The 13,722-nt window shown below is 37.3% G+C and overlaps 1 protein-coding gene across 4 annotated transcripts; it reads left to right on the top strand.

The window, feature by feature from the left end:
- Positions 1-1,536: 1,536 nt before the first annotated feature.
- Positions 1,537-10,020, top strand: stx16 (syntaxin 16). 4 transcript variants are annotated; one of them, XM_015044434.1, is made up of 10 exons: positions 1,537-1,761; positions 1,849-1,992; positions 4,527-4,538; positions 4,690-4,797; positions 4,887-5,027; positions 6,123-6,285; positions 6,388-6,476; positions 7,437-7,580; positions 8,192-8,272; positions 8,671-10,020. In XM_015044434.1, exons 2-10 carry the CDS (start codon positions 1,867-1,869, stop codon positions 8,773-8,775), a joined length of 969 nt encoding a protein of 322 aa, XP_014899920.1. In that variant the 5' UTR covers positions 1,537-1,761; positions 1,849-1,866; the 3' UTR covers positions 8,776-10,020. The 4 variants fall into 4 exon arrangements, with proteins under 4 accessions (XP_014899920.1, XP_014899919.1, XP_014899922.1 ...); XM_015044433.1 differs by having other exon boundaries at positions 1,537-1,992; XM_015044435.1 differs by having other exon boundaries at positions 1,538-1,947.
- The last annotated feature ends 3,702 nt before the right edge of the window (positions 10,021-13,722 follow it).

Here is a 13,722-nt window from a genome sequence, read left to right as displayed (position 1 = left end):
TATTTTCACTTTGGTCCTTAAAATGTCTAAATTTCCATGTAACTCTTTATTTTAGTCCATTTGATGATGTAATTTTTGAATATTAATTGATTGATGTTTTGATCAGCTATCAGTTCTTGAGTAACTTAACACTCTTTTATTATTTATTTATTGGGTAATTTCATGGACAGCTACCTTTTAGTTTTACTTGAATAGAAATATGTTGAAGTAGTGCTGCTCTTACTTGAGTATAATTTTTGGATACTCTTCCCCTGGTTACGTTTTCCAATAGCTGACTTGTCCCTAGCTTTGCATTATAAATTATTTTTATTTTTAGAGGCATGGACTTCTACAGGAGAAATCAAACCCAATGAGAGAAAATCCAGTCAGAGCACTGAAGGGAGATGAGAATCCAGCAGAAACGCATAGGAAGGCTAGTTAGAGACTCTTTTCCTAATGGGGATTGTGGCTCTCTCATTAGGTCATCTGCACACCAGCTAATGTCTTCTCATGAACTTCACCTGAAAAAAAATGTTTTATTCTTATTCATGCATTTCTGCTTCACATCTTCAATCAACAAACTTACCTTTTCCACATACACACCCAAACAAAAACACAAATAAGAAGTTTTCTCAAATATACACTTTGGTCCGAGTGGTATTAAACAAAGGTTTTGTGTAGATGAATGGCCAAAATGCATAAAAATGTATAAATTTTCCCCCAGATATCCAGCTACATAGGCCTAAGTCAAGTTTTTCTGCCTTCTTTCAGCGTTTGCATCACAAGTCCTGCGGCACCTCTGCTTTTCTGCAGCAGATAATGCCATTCCCTGACAAAAAAAAAAATGTTCAAATAAAGGGTGATACTTACCCTGCTTGTTGTGGATGTTTAATCTAGATTAAATTTTAAATGCATTGTAGTTCTTTTTCTAAATGCATTGTAGTTCTTTTTCTATATTCATATGAACACTTAGTAGCGTTCATATGAATTAAAAATAAAAATCAATGAAGTTATGCACTGACCCAAAAAAAACAATCCGATATTTAATTATAGTTCTCTTCTCACCTGCTTTTGTTTTGTATGACTACTAAAAACAACTTATTACTAATTAGTTCCTCCATATTTCAGACTTCATGGAAACCTGTGCTCTTATTCTAATAAATATTATAAAGAATTGTTTCTATTTAAAGAATTAAAATGGCCACTCAACCCTGCAAGAATAGAAATACAGACAATAGATTGATTAATGTTTTAAACAATTAAACTATTAAAAATGTTGCTCATTGGGATATTTAAAACAAATGCTAGAATGTTAAGAATAAGTGAAATAACATTTTGTTCTCATTGAAATAGCAATGCATTTTTGCATTATTTTTACAGTTTCACTAAATAATTTAACTGGCTGCAATGTATCCTGTCCTGTATCAGCATGAGCCATTATTTAGAAAATTCACGGCGCTTTTTAAACCTGACAGTGTTCAAACAAAGAAAGAAAAAATGTTAATTGAGGCACTAGAGGGCGACATATCTGTAAAGTGCTGATGAGGGTAGCACTAGAAGAAGATGCGCTTAACGCAGACGTTTACGTGTTGACGTACACATACTTCCGTAGCTCTCTAAGAGAGGAGCAACCGTTTCCAATTTGACCACAAATACAAAATTGTCTTGAACTTCCCGGTTTTCTCTCGATACTAAAATTTGATGCTAAAGAAGCTTGACAGATCAATATGATCGGAGAGATTTGATGTGCTGTAACCGCGAAACTTCCCTCACTCTTCGCAGGTAAAGCTAAAGCTAGCAGCGCGTCATTGGAGATAATTTACTAAATCATCGGGTGATCCGCAGTCAGTTTGTCCTCTGTTAATTCAGAGCTCAACAAAGGCAGTCATGGCCACTCGGCGTCTGACCGATGCCTTCTTGTTAATGCGGAACAATGCGATCCAAAACCGGCAGATTTTGGCTGAGCAAGTGAGTACATACGACCCCCGTCTGAGTACACGTAGCAATGCTGCGGTGAGTGCTCTGCATTGTTTTGACATTTTACTGTGTGTGTTTGCATGTAGTTAGTCCCTGAGTCCGCGTAGCTAGAGCCACCTGGGTAGCAGTAGATATTCTGTGTTGTCAGAGCTGATGTGGTCCCTTGTTTCACTTCATGACTGATTGACGAGAGTGAATCAGGAGGACCACGCAAGGATGTTTTATTGCCCGCAGAAGCTAAATCGAAGCTAAAAACTATGAAAAATGGCATTTGTTAAATATTAACCACCGCTAAAGTCTGTTTTTGACACTATTTAAATCATTCATTGCTATTGAAAGTTAAAAGATGTTTACATGTGTTCTGGTCTCTGTAAAATCTGTGCTGTAGTCTAGGTCCATCCTGTGACTGTACCTGATTTCCTCTGTGACATGTTTTGGATTGGCTAAGTCAGACCTCTGTTATATATATATATATATATATATATATCACTAATTTATTAAAAAATCCAAAGCTAGGTTTGATATTCAGGCTTGTAAATCAGTATTCTTTAAACATTCTTTATTATTTCACCAAAACACTATTTTATTCAATACTTTTCTCACTGAACTTTTCCCACGGATCCTTGACTTCTGACTAATGCTGTCCTTCCACAGCCTGTCAGTTCATTACTTAGTAGCGTTCTCTTATTTTGAGGTTTCTGTGATATTTTCAAAGTTTTGAGTATGTTATTACAGCCTTCTTGAAACATCTCCCTTTGCCTTAGACTGACTGCTGTGTTCTTTGATCTTCATTATGCTAATTGTTCTTTAGCATTTTTTTTTTTTTTAACAAACACCCTTCATAGAACAACTGCATTAATACTAATACCGGTTATTTGTAAAACATTTGTAAACAATGTATTAGTACATCCCATTTCACAATTATGGACTATTTTATGGTTTATAAAATAAAACTGCGATACAATACGTTGAAGTTCATGGTTGTAATCCGACAACAAGGATTGTGAGAGACAAATCACCACATGGTGTGGAATCTCTCCACAAAGGCGCAAAATGAGTCCAAACATTTTCCCTCAGAGTAGCTCTAATGGAAGGCAAACATTTTTATCTGAGATCTTCCTTCCCAAACTTGTGTTTTTTTCCAAACCCGCAGCTTGAAAACCCAGAAAGGATAAAGCTTGGTATCAGATTACCAGGGAGCCCAAACAAGGGATAGTGGACATTCCTTGCCTGCCTGCAAAGAAAACTTCATTTATTGTTGATCATCTGATGTGATAAATTTCATTTACAGGGCGTTATGAGTCAGTCTAGAAACTTTGCCTATGTTATAAACCCTGATGTTTGTATGCATGCTGAAACCTTTGCAGAAGTAAAGGTAGAAAACCAATCCTCTTCTTACTCCCTGAAACATTCTCTAAGCTGTAGGAAGCTTCCAGCTGCGACTATCACACCCTGCTGTGAACGTTTCCACCACATTCCTGCTCACCTCACATTCTCTCGTAGAAACACGAACAGATCAATGTTATGGTTTCACTCCATTTTATTGGAGAATACTAACAATGGCCTTGACAAAGCACTCGCATGCTTTAAACATTTTAACATTTTGTCACACTACAACCTTTAACCTCATCGTATTTTATTGGGATCTTATGTGACTGACCAAAACTTAAGTACACTGCTGTATCTATTATTTAAAATGGAGTATGGTGCTCCAAACTCACCACGACCAGGGAAGGTCAGCAGTAATTAGAGAAGCACCTGACAGGCCTGGCAGTAACCGTAGAGGAGCTGCAGAGAGCCGCAGCTCAGGTGGGAGACTCAGTCGACGTTAAAACCACTGACATTCGTACTCTTCACCAATCTGCAGTTTCCCCAAAAACAATGTAGGAGAGACGGCAGCATGTGAAGGAAGAGACTCTCACCAGATGAGACTGAAATCAAACTTTCTAACCTATGCACAAAATGCTGTAAATCTAGCGCTGCGGCATGAAGGGTGGCAGTGGCAGCATCATGCTGTGGGGATGTTGGACATTGACACATGACATGCAGTCTTCATACAGTCTGACTGAGTTTGAGCTGTTTTGCTCAAACAGTCTGAAGACATGGGGAAACTGAAAAAGCTGTAATTGCAGCTGAGGGTGGTTCTGAAGGGAAGGTTAAGTAATTCAAAACCATTTTTTCTCCGCTTCAGATGTTCTATTACTTAAAATCCCAATATCATACTGTGACGTCTCTGGTTGTTATGTGGGAAAATTTTATAAGGACTTACTGAGAATAGTTTTTTTTTTTTTCTTCTTTCTGTATGGAAGCTTACACGATCTAACTTTGCATCATTGTCTCTCAGGGATGATTTATTTCTTACACTGGTAACACACTCGAGTACATTATGAAGGACTAATATGAGCTGCTAAAACTAATGATGCTAATTTTTAACTGAAAGTAGACAGCAAACCTTTTCTTTGATATTTACAGGGGGTTTTTTCTGCGTTTCAATCTGTTACTTCTGCTTCTCTCCCCCTTTGCTTAACCTGGCTGGATGGAAACACTCTGCTCTCTCACAATCACATTAGGAGCTTGACGAGGTACTACTGTTGTTTTCCCTTCACAAAATTAAGAGAATAAAAGTAGAGCTCTACAATCATCATAATCATCGCACCATTTCGATGCTATAAGAAACATTTTTATACAGATGTCTGTTTTTTTTTTGTTTTTTTTTTTTTGTTTTTTTCTAAGTTGGCCGATGACCGGATGGCTCTGGTCTCTGGGATCAGTCTGGACCCAGAAGCTGCTATCGGCGTCACAAAGAAGCTGCCTCCCAAATGGATAGAAGGGGTCGACGAGGTAAATCGGATCATCGGTCGAGCAGAAATGAAACAATGAAACGCGCAGTATTGATGGTTTTTTTTTTTTTTTGACTGCTGATCTTTCAGATCCAGTACGACATCACACGGATCCAGCAGAAGATGAGGGACCTGGCTTTGCTTCACGACAAGCACATGAATCGTCCAACGCTGGATGACAGCAGCGAGGAGGAGCACGCCATAGAGATCACTACCCAGGAGATCACGCAGGTGCTTTTGTTCACCGCTGTCCCCATTTGGATCAGTTTTGGTTTGAGAAATTCACCTTTTTATCTAATTTCAACACTCGCTGTCATTACTGTCCAGATGAGGAGTGGAATCAGCAACTTGCCTACAGGAGCAACTTGCTTATTGCTGCGCAGGTTAAATTACGTAGTGCAGTTTTATCATTGAGCAGCAAATAATTACTGCGTTTAATTATATTGCTGAAAATATTGATATGAAAATAACAGTGGAGGGAAAAAAGCAACAGACTCAACAATAGTTTTAGTTTTTGGGGTAAGTAAACATAATTATGCAGAGTTTATTTTTGTCACAATAAATAAAAAATTGACAATATAGATTATGCAGTAACATTCGATGGTAAAAGAATTGCCCGTTAGCTATCTAAAATTAAAGACGGATGTATTTACTGTAGCCTTTCCCTGTGGTTCCACATCAGCTTTAGCACTTTTCTGTCCGTCATCGTACGCTTCATCTCACTTTGTCAATTTAATGGTTTATGGTTTGAGATTTTATATTGTGCAGCACTTTATGACTTTGTTAAAAAATAAGTAATTAATCTCTGCTGAAATTTTCCTTTAAACTGTTCCTTATTTCTTCAATTCGTCTGCTGATTTTCTCAACTAAATGATGTGCTAAATGGAGCGACACGACTTACAAAGTATGGCTAAACGTGATTTAAAAGTATCGTGCAGAAAGCTGAATTTATTTATTTATTGCTTTGAAAATTATTACTGGTTAACTTGTTGCTTTCGCTGTTCATATCTGACCTCACTAAAGGGGCAGGTTTTTCACATTTTTGTGGTTGCGCAGCTTTGTGGGAGCAGCAGCAGCTTTTATTTATTAGAGATTTATTTGTGTAATTTCCATTCAAATAAAATCTCTTCTTTATATTTTTAACCTTTTTAAAACTTTTTTTTTTTTTTCTTGAACAGTGGAGGAAAACTCAAACTGATAAAACAGAGATGCTTTTGACATTGTTGACTTAACAGAAAAACGTCAAACATAAAAACACGACCTCTTCTAGTCGGGTCCTGCTTTGCTTGCGCTGGTTGACGGCTCGTGATCTCGTCTTCTGCTCAGATGTTCCACCGATGCCAGCGATCCGTGATGGGCCTGCAGTCTCGCCGGGGCCACTGCACCGAGCAGGAGGAGAGGCTGTTGGTGAACGTGGTGTCGTCCCTGGCTCAAAGCCTGCAGGACCTGTCCACCAACTTCAGGCACACGCAGTCCAGCTATTTAAAACGTAAGAAACTTCTTATTCTGTTCAACATCATCTACGTAGATCCACCTTAGACGCCGTTTCTTTTATTTTGCCGTTTTAATCATGCGGACGGTTATGTACCAGGTATGAAGAATCGGGAGGAGAGATCGAAGCACTTTTTTGATTCAGGACCTTTAATGGAAGAGGATGAAGAGTTAGCTCTGTACGACAAGGTGAGAGGATTTTGTTTGCGCCAGCAGAGCGAGAGCAGGACGGCATTGCTGCAGCTGAACGATGATTACGTCATAAGCAGTTTCCGTACATTTTTGAAGTTGAGCTTATTCGACGTAAAACACTCAGACACGCATAATAGTTGTTCCAATCAGTTAACCCTGCAGCTACAAACCAAAGAAATTCAAAACAAAGTCGAGTAAAAATAATTCATAAGTGTTGTATAAATCAAAAAGGTGTAGGCTGAAGCTATTTGGGTTTGTTCCACTCTTCATAACTTTAAGTAAAATTAACAAAATACACAAAATACATAAAAAATGCATAAAAATTCAGACGAGAAAAGGAAAAGGAGAAAGATAAAATAAAGTAAGTAAATCATCAGGAAGTTCTCAATCATATTTCAAATATGAAAGTCACTTTATCGCTTTCAGTCATTCTATGTTTTAGTTTATTTTTAAACTGTGTTATGTTATTACTTAGTTTAAGATCTTCAGGCAGACTATCAACTCCATCAACGGAGATGCACATCCTTTTATCCTTGATTATTTTGGTAATTTTATGAAAGTGTAAATAAAATTGAGATTTTTTCATGAGTCTGCCTATTTGTCTCCCTCTTTTTGGTCATCTTTCACACATTTTGCTTTACTAGAATTAAATCTAATGTAGAATTTAGAAGTGGTATTTTGTTTTTATGAGTTGATTCAGGCCTGCATTAAGCTCCTTTTTAAAAAGTTGAAAAATTATCTTTTCCATGAAAGTGAGCAGGATGAAAGTATCAAGAAATAAAACAGCCCAGTTTATCTGTCACTGAAAATGGTTAGCAACCAGCGACATGAACTCATTAATATTGATGAATTACTGTTGCATTATGGGTTGCAACAGCATTTGCTCAGGTTTTCTGTGCTTATTATCCTCCCTTCTTTGTGAGTGTGTAACAGGGTGTGTGAATCTTGAATTCTCAGGGGTTCACAGATGATCAGCTGATGCTGGTGGAGCAGAACACGGTTCTGGTGGAGGAACGGGAGAGGGAGATCCGACAAATAGTGCAGTCCATCTCGGATCTGAATGAGATTTTCCGGGATTTGGCGGGAATGGTGGTGGAGCAGGTACTAAAAGGAGAATAATTAGTGGAATAATTGTAAATGCTACATTTCTTTTTTCTGTTTTTTTATTGCTTACTGTGAAAATGTAAGTCATTTTGTTTTTGAAAACAATATTTTTAGAGGATCTTTTTCATGTTGGTAGAAGCCTTGAATCTTTTTGCAGGTTTTGTTTTGTTTGATTTCTTTTTTTTTTCCAAAACAATGCAATACTAGAGTTTATGGTTGAGGCTGCTGTATTTAAAAAACTGCAGAAAAATGTATCTAACAAATACAACTTTAAAAATAATTATAAAAAAAAGAAAAAATAGAAACAAAAAATCTAGCAGCCAGAAAAATATTTAATTAAAAAAGGAAAAAAATACGTTCAGTTGATGTTTGCCTTTTTTTGTTATTTAATATATAACAGAAGAGAAAGCATTTGATACCGTCTCTGTATGAAAATTCATTCACCCCTGCATTTTAGAGATTATCTTTGTAAATAAAAACATCCTTATATAAAAGTTTAGATGTATTTGGAAATGGAGAAAAAAACACTGGCATTAGCTTTACAAAATAAAGTGCAGCTCCGGCTGTTTGTACTTTGTTCTAATAAAAATGTTTTTATTTTCTCAAAGGGAACTGTTCTGGACAGAATTGACTTCAACGTGGAGCAGGCTTGTGTAAAAACAGAAGACGGACTGAAACAGTTACAGAAGGTAAACAAAACACTGTTCTGCATGTCATATTTCAAGTGCTAGATGTTTCCTGTATGAACCATCCAGTTATGATCGTAAGTTTACAAACACATGATCGGCAGGGCTGCCTTATAGATTTCAGGCTTTCAATAATAAATCTGTATATTTTTTTTCCAAAACGTGAATGACGACAAAGCAATTAACATAAACGTCTTTGAATCTAACAATTGGATACATTACATTATTTTTATCCATAGTCATGAATTTGGATGACTTTGATCATTCATTTGCTTAAGTGTTAAATGTCAACAAAAAAATTATTTTAATTTTTAAAGACAATAATAAAAATCCACATGCTAAATTAATGACTCGGGACCTAAATCTTTGTTTGTATGTTTTTTCTTCCCTTTCCTTCGCAGGCGGAGCAGTATCAGAAGAAAAACAGGAAGATGCTCGTCATTTTGATCCTTTTCGTCATAGTCCTCGTTCTAATCATTATTCTTTTTGGAACAAAGTTTAAGTGAAGCATTCCTCCGGCTTCGTGTCCATCTGTTTGGGTTTTTGTCGCGTGTCTGTTTGGACTTGGACTCTTCTGGATTCGTCTTGAAGCCGTCAAGAAGAATTCAACATCCCTCCAAGTGCATTTTCAGCGGCGTGGAGATGCTTTCTGGTTGCTGTCGAATGAAAGAAGCGAATCTTCAGTCTGGTTAAACACGAAGACTCTTGACAGAAGCCCCGTCCGCGCTGACATATCTGTGTCTTAACGAAAGGAAAACCCCTTTAATGTTGAAGTACTCGTGATAAACTGCTACAACGGAGCATTTTCTGTCGAAGCACAGGTGGTGATGAAGACCAGTGACTTCTGTCTAATATTAAGTAATTTGGTTTCTGATGGGGACAAGAGTTGGTAAAAAAAATCAATGCATTAGGTGGGATTTCACTGCTAATTCACTCTCAGCTCAGCGTTATATTTACATCTCAGTATTTGACTTTTTAAAGATGTAAAGAGGATAATATTAGCATTTGGGTTGATTAGAGAAGCTGGTTAGTTCCAAAAAAAAAAATCCTTTGTTTTATCAACTCCCTATTTTATTTAAGTGGCTCTAATATTAATAATATTTTAGTCTTCTGTCACATTCGCTACACTTTGAATGAAGTGCTTGTTGTAAAAACACTTGTTTTTATATTCTGCGGTCCATGCATAAAGTGCTACCTTTTTAAGCTCTTGCAGTTTGCACATATTGAGGGCCTAAGAGGAGAGAAACGTTATGATGTAAGACTACTGTTGCTTGTATGATAAAAAAAAAAGAATTATTTATTTTCTGATACCTTCAAATAATCCAGAGGTGTTTCCTGTAGATTTACTGTAGACTGAGTAGAGTATGTTTAAAATAAATCCACTCCACTGAAAACTGTGACGTTGTCCAACGCAGGCAGTCGTTTGAAGATATCCTCATCAGTTTTAGGATGATTATTATTGTTTCTATTTCAGTTTGGACACATTTCATTCGAGTGTGTTTCGAATTCTCCTCATGTACTTTCTCATTTTAAAGACTGAGAAGCTTAAATAATGGCTTTACTATCTGTACTTAAACCTACACTTTATACAACTGTCCAATCATCTTTGTCGTTGATGTGGAGTTTTTGTTTGTGACGGACAAAATGGTCTTTGTGGTACTACATGTATGCTTTGGTTTTTGAAGTGAAACATTGGAGGACATGGCTGCTTTTTTTTTTTTTTTTTTTAAGAAAATAAAGCTGAAATATGGTGTGTTTTGTGTGTGGTGAACATAAAGAGACTATGATGAAACTGGATATTAAAGACAGCAAAAAATAAAATGGCATAGTTTAGTAAATTTCATCAGCTAATGTTTGGTCTATTACAGTTACGGTACCGATTAATATCCCTTGCAAACGTTGCATTTTGGGAGCTCTGTAAAGGTTCCCTCCAGGTTGCTTGGTGTATAATATTTGGATGTTCAGTGGTGCCCCCAATGGGGGGGCAGAGGGGTCCATGGCCACCGCTGGCCAAATGCTGGGGATCCTGTTTTATTCTCGAGTGATTTTCAGCATGTTTTTTAAAATTCAACAATAAATGCACACAGAACAAACATTACAGACCAACAAATTAGTGCAAAATAACCAGATAAAAGAAGAAATAACAGCACCACAAATGAAGCAAACAAAAAGGAACAAGAAAAACCAAGGAGGTATACATTAAGATCGACACGTACAGAACAAAGACCAAACTCAGAACATCAAAGGTGTCACGACAAAAACAATGAAATTGTTTAACATGTGGGTTAGGATGTGTATTTTTTTTCAGTTATTTTTTGATTTACATTATTTTCCTGTTCTCTAATAATTCTGGATTAACCTAATGAAATAGTAGTGATAATACTGGTGATAGTAAATCAGATGTACTGATGCTTAGAGTAATAATATTAACAATAATAAAATACAAAAAAGAAAAAAACAATTATATGGAAGAGAATAAAGAGAACATAAAAATAGTAAAATAATTTAGTAATTGTATTGATAGTTATTAACTGTGAGACAGAAAATTAAATAATGACGATGAAACCAAAATCTGATTTACTTGTACATGAAGGTTACATAGCAAAGTAGTAATATTACCAAAGAAAATGACCTGCAGAGAATCCACAAGTCAACTTTTTAAAAACGAAGTTAATTTATGTTTAGAGCAAAACCAAAGGAAAATTTATGTCTTCCTACTTTGGAAGGTGTTTTTTTTTTATCTAACATCACATAAGAGGGAAAACTCTGTTTTAACAGGAAAAAACCTCCACCAAAATTAATAAATAAAAAAGTCAATGAAAATAGAGATGAGGATTTATTTTGTTATCCTCCTAATAATCCGCCCTCCTAATCTTCTCCATCTTTTGGAAAAGCATATCCACAACAACTGAGATCTAACATCACCTGTGTGGCTGGAGCGAACTGATCATAAGTCCAATTGTAGGCTTTTTTGAAAGGCGAAAACATCTTTTTAAGGAAACCGTATTTCTTGTATGCTCTTGTCTTTACGAGTTCACATCCAACAAACGCTACAAAGTCATCGCAAAAGTTGCTGTCTGGAATAACTGCTGCTTTGATCAGCTTTCTTGGTGAACCGTAGATCCCTAGAAGGTTGTTAACTATGACCTTAGCATAGTAATCTGAGTTTAGTTTCCGATCAATTTCATTACATTTTTGAATGCCTAAGTGAGCTGACAGGTAAATGGAAAGACGCCTTTTCAGAACAGCAGACTGTTCCCTCAGCAGCAGTCGTTCAGAATCACGGGGGTATTTTTCCAAAAGTCTATTGACGACAGCAGAAATAATGTAAACCTCGTGTTTACATGTTTGGCATTGAAGCAAGTCTGACACCTCAGTGACAAACTCCTTAAGCACAGAGGGTTTAACACTGGATTTGCAAGTTTTGCAATAGAACTCACAGTCAGTCAAATCATCTTCTCCCTGAGCAATGCCGTGCTCAGAACATTGTATTCCTTTCTCTTGCTTGTCTTGACCTGTCCTGTCTTTAGTGCGTGCTGTAGGGTCTACTCCTAGTAGCCCAGTCTGCACACTATCAAGGTCCCTCTTGGTAGCAGGATTATAAGGTGGTTGTTTGCTGGTTCCCTGATCCCCAATGTTGGGATGATGTTTTCTGCCAATGCTGCTGAGCTTTGAAGGGATGGTTCCAGTAGCAGGCCTCTTAAAGAATTTAAAGGGAGTAGACTTCTCTGCAGAAGAAACGTGTTCAAAGTCAGTAGAAGATTCTGGAGCAGGAACTTGTGCAAAGGCTTCAGTTTCTGGAGAAGGAACTTGCACAGAGGCAGTATAATTTTCTGGAGTAGGAACTTGCACAGAGGCAGTCGGAGGTCCTGAAGTAAAATGTTGTCCTGCTATATTTTTTATAAAAGACTTAATCGCTTTCCCAGGAAATGATTTTAACTGGCCTTTTTCAAAGTCAGCTGATTCTAAGCTTCGGTTATGTGGAGAGATGGAAATATTTGAGACATGGTTTTGTAGTTCTTTGAAGGCCGCGCGTACCTCTTGGTTTTCAAAAGTGCCTGGCTCACTACAAGGACCTGGATTAGGACGTTGTCCTGCCACATTTTCGGCTAAGGACTTAATCACTTTATCTGGAGATGAGATTAACAGGCCATCATCAAAAACAGCTGATTCTAGGTTTTGGGTGTGTGGAGGAATGGAAATAGATGAAGTCTGGTTTTGTAATTCTTTGAAGGCAGTGCGTACCGCTTGGTTTTCAAAAGTCCCTGGCACATTACAAGTTACTGGATTAGGACCTTGTCCTGTAACATTTTCCGCTAAGGACTTAATCGTTTTTCGAGGAAATGATTTTAACTGGTCATTCTCAATGACCGCTGATTCTAAGCTTTGAGTTTCTGCAGAGTTGGAAGCCTCTGAAACCTCACTTTGTAGCTTTTTGAGGATAGCGCGTACATCTTGGTTTTCAAAAGTGTCTGACTCTGCCACATTACAAGTTACTGGATTGGGATGTTGTCCTGCTGAATTTCCCACTGACGACTTCATCCGTTTCAGAGGAAATGATTTTGACTGGCTTTCTTCAGTGTCGGTTGATCCTAAGCTTCGGGTCTCTGGAGAGATGGCAATTTGTGAAACCTCGTTCTGTAATTCTTTGAATGCAGCATGCACCTCTTGGTTTTCGAAAGTGTCTAGCTGATCCTCAGAGCACTTTTGAATTATCCGCTTCATTTTCTTACCTTAGTTCTCTATCGAAGCTATCTTAAGTTTCCAACTTTGCTATTTTTCTACTGTTTTTTGTCTTAAAACAGTAGATTGTTGCTGAAGTTTTCTGGGAGAAGTTTCCAACAGAAATGAAGTAAATTCGAATTGCAGTTGGTTACGTTAAGCCAATGACTATGACGTATTAAAGGCTTCTAGCCTTTGCTTGTCGCTTGGTGACAAGGCGTCATAGTTCACGACGTGATCAAAGGCAAATCCGATTTTGAAAAATACACCAAAAATAGGCTCACGTGAAAGGACAACAATAAGGTAAAATAACGGTTGGGAGTGACATAATAACGTCGAAGAGGGCAGTATTGCGTTAGCCTGACCAATGCCTTCAGTGCTTTCCTTTGAAGTTGCTCGAGAAAAAAAAAAAATCTCGTTTACAGCACAGTCTGGGCTTTCTCATACGGTTCCCCCTTCGTCTTCTTGCCGCTCCGCCCCGCCCACGCGGCAAAATACGCGCGTGCTCGTGATGAGCACTGAGAAAGCACGCACGTAGCAAGCACACGCTTGTTCGGCGCGCTTATCTGGGGAACTACGGACACCGTGAAAGCTCAAATAACATGCTTCGGCAAAGTTGTCACACTTCCTTACTTCACGTTTTTGCGTGAAATTAATAATAATACTAATAATTATAATAAATAATATATATATGTTATGCATATTATAATTATAATAAATAATATATATAT

Source organism: Poecilia latipinna, unplaced genomic scaffold (genome assembly GCF_001443285.1).
Source record: "Poecilia latipinna isolate Pla-1442-1.1 unplaced genomic scaffold, P_latipinna-1.0 Scaffold674, whole genome shotgun sequence".
Taxonomy (NCBI): Eukaryota; Metazoa; Chordata; class Actinopteri; order Cyprinodontiformes; family Poeciliidae; genus Poecilia; species Poecilia latipinna.
Note: the sequence above shows the minus strand (reverse complement) of the source record. Positions and strands in the feature narration are given on the sequence as shown.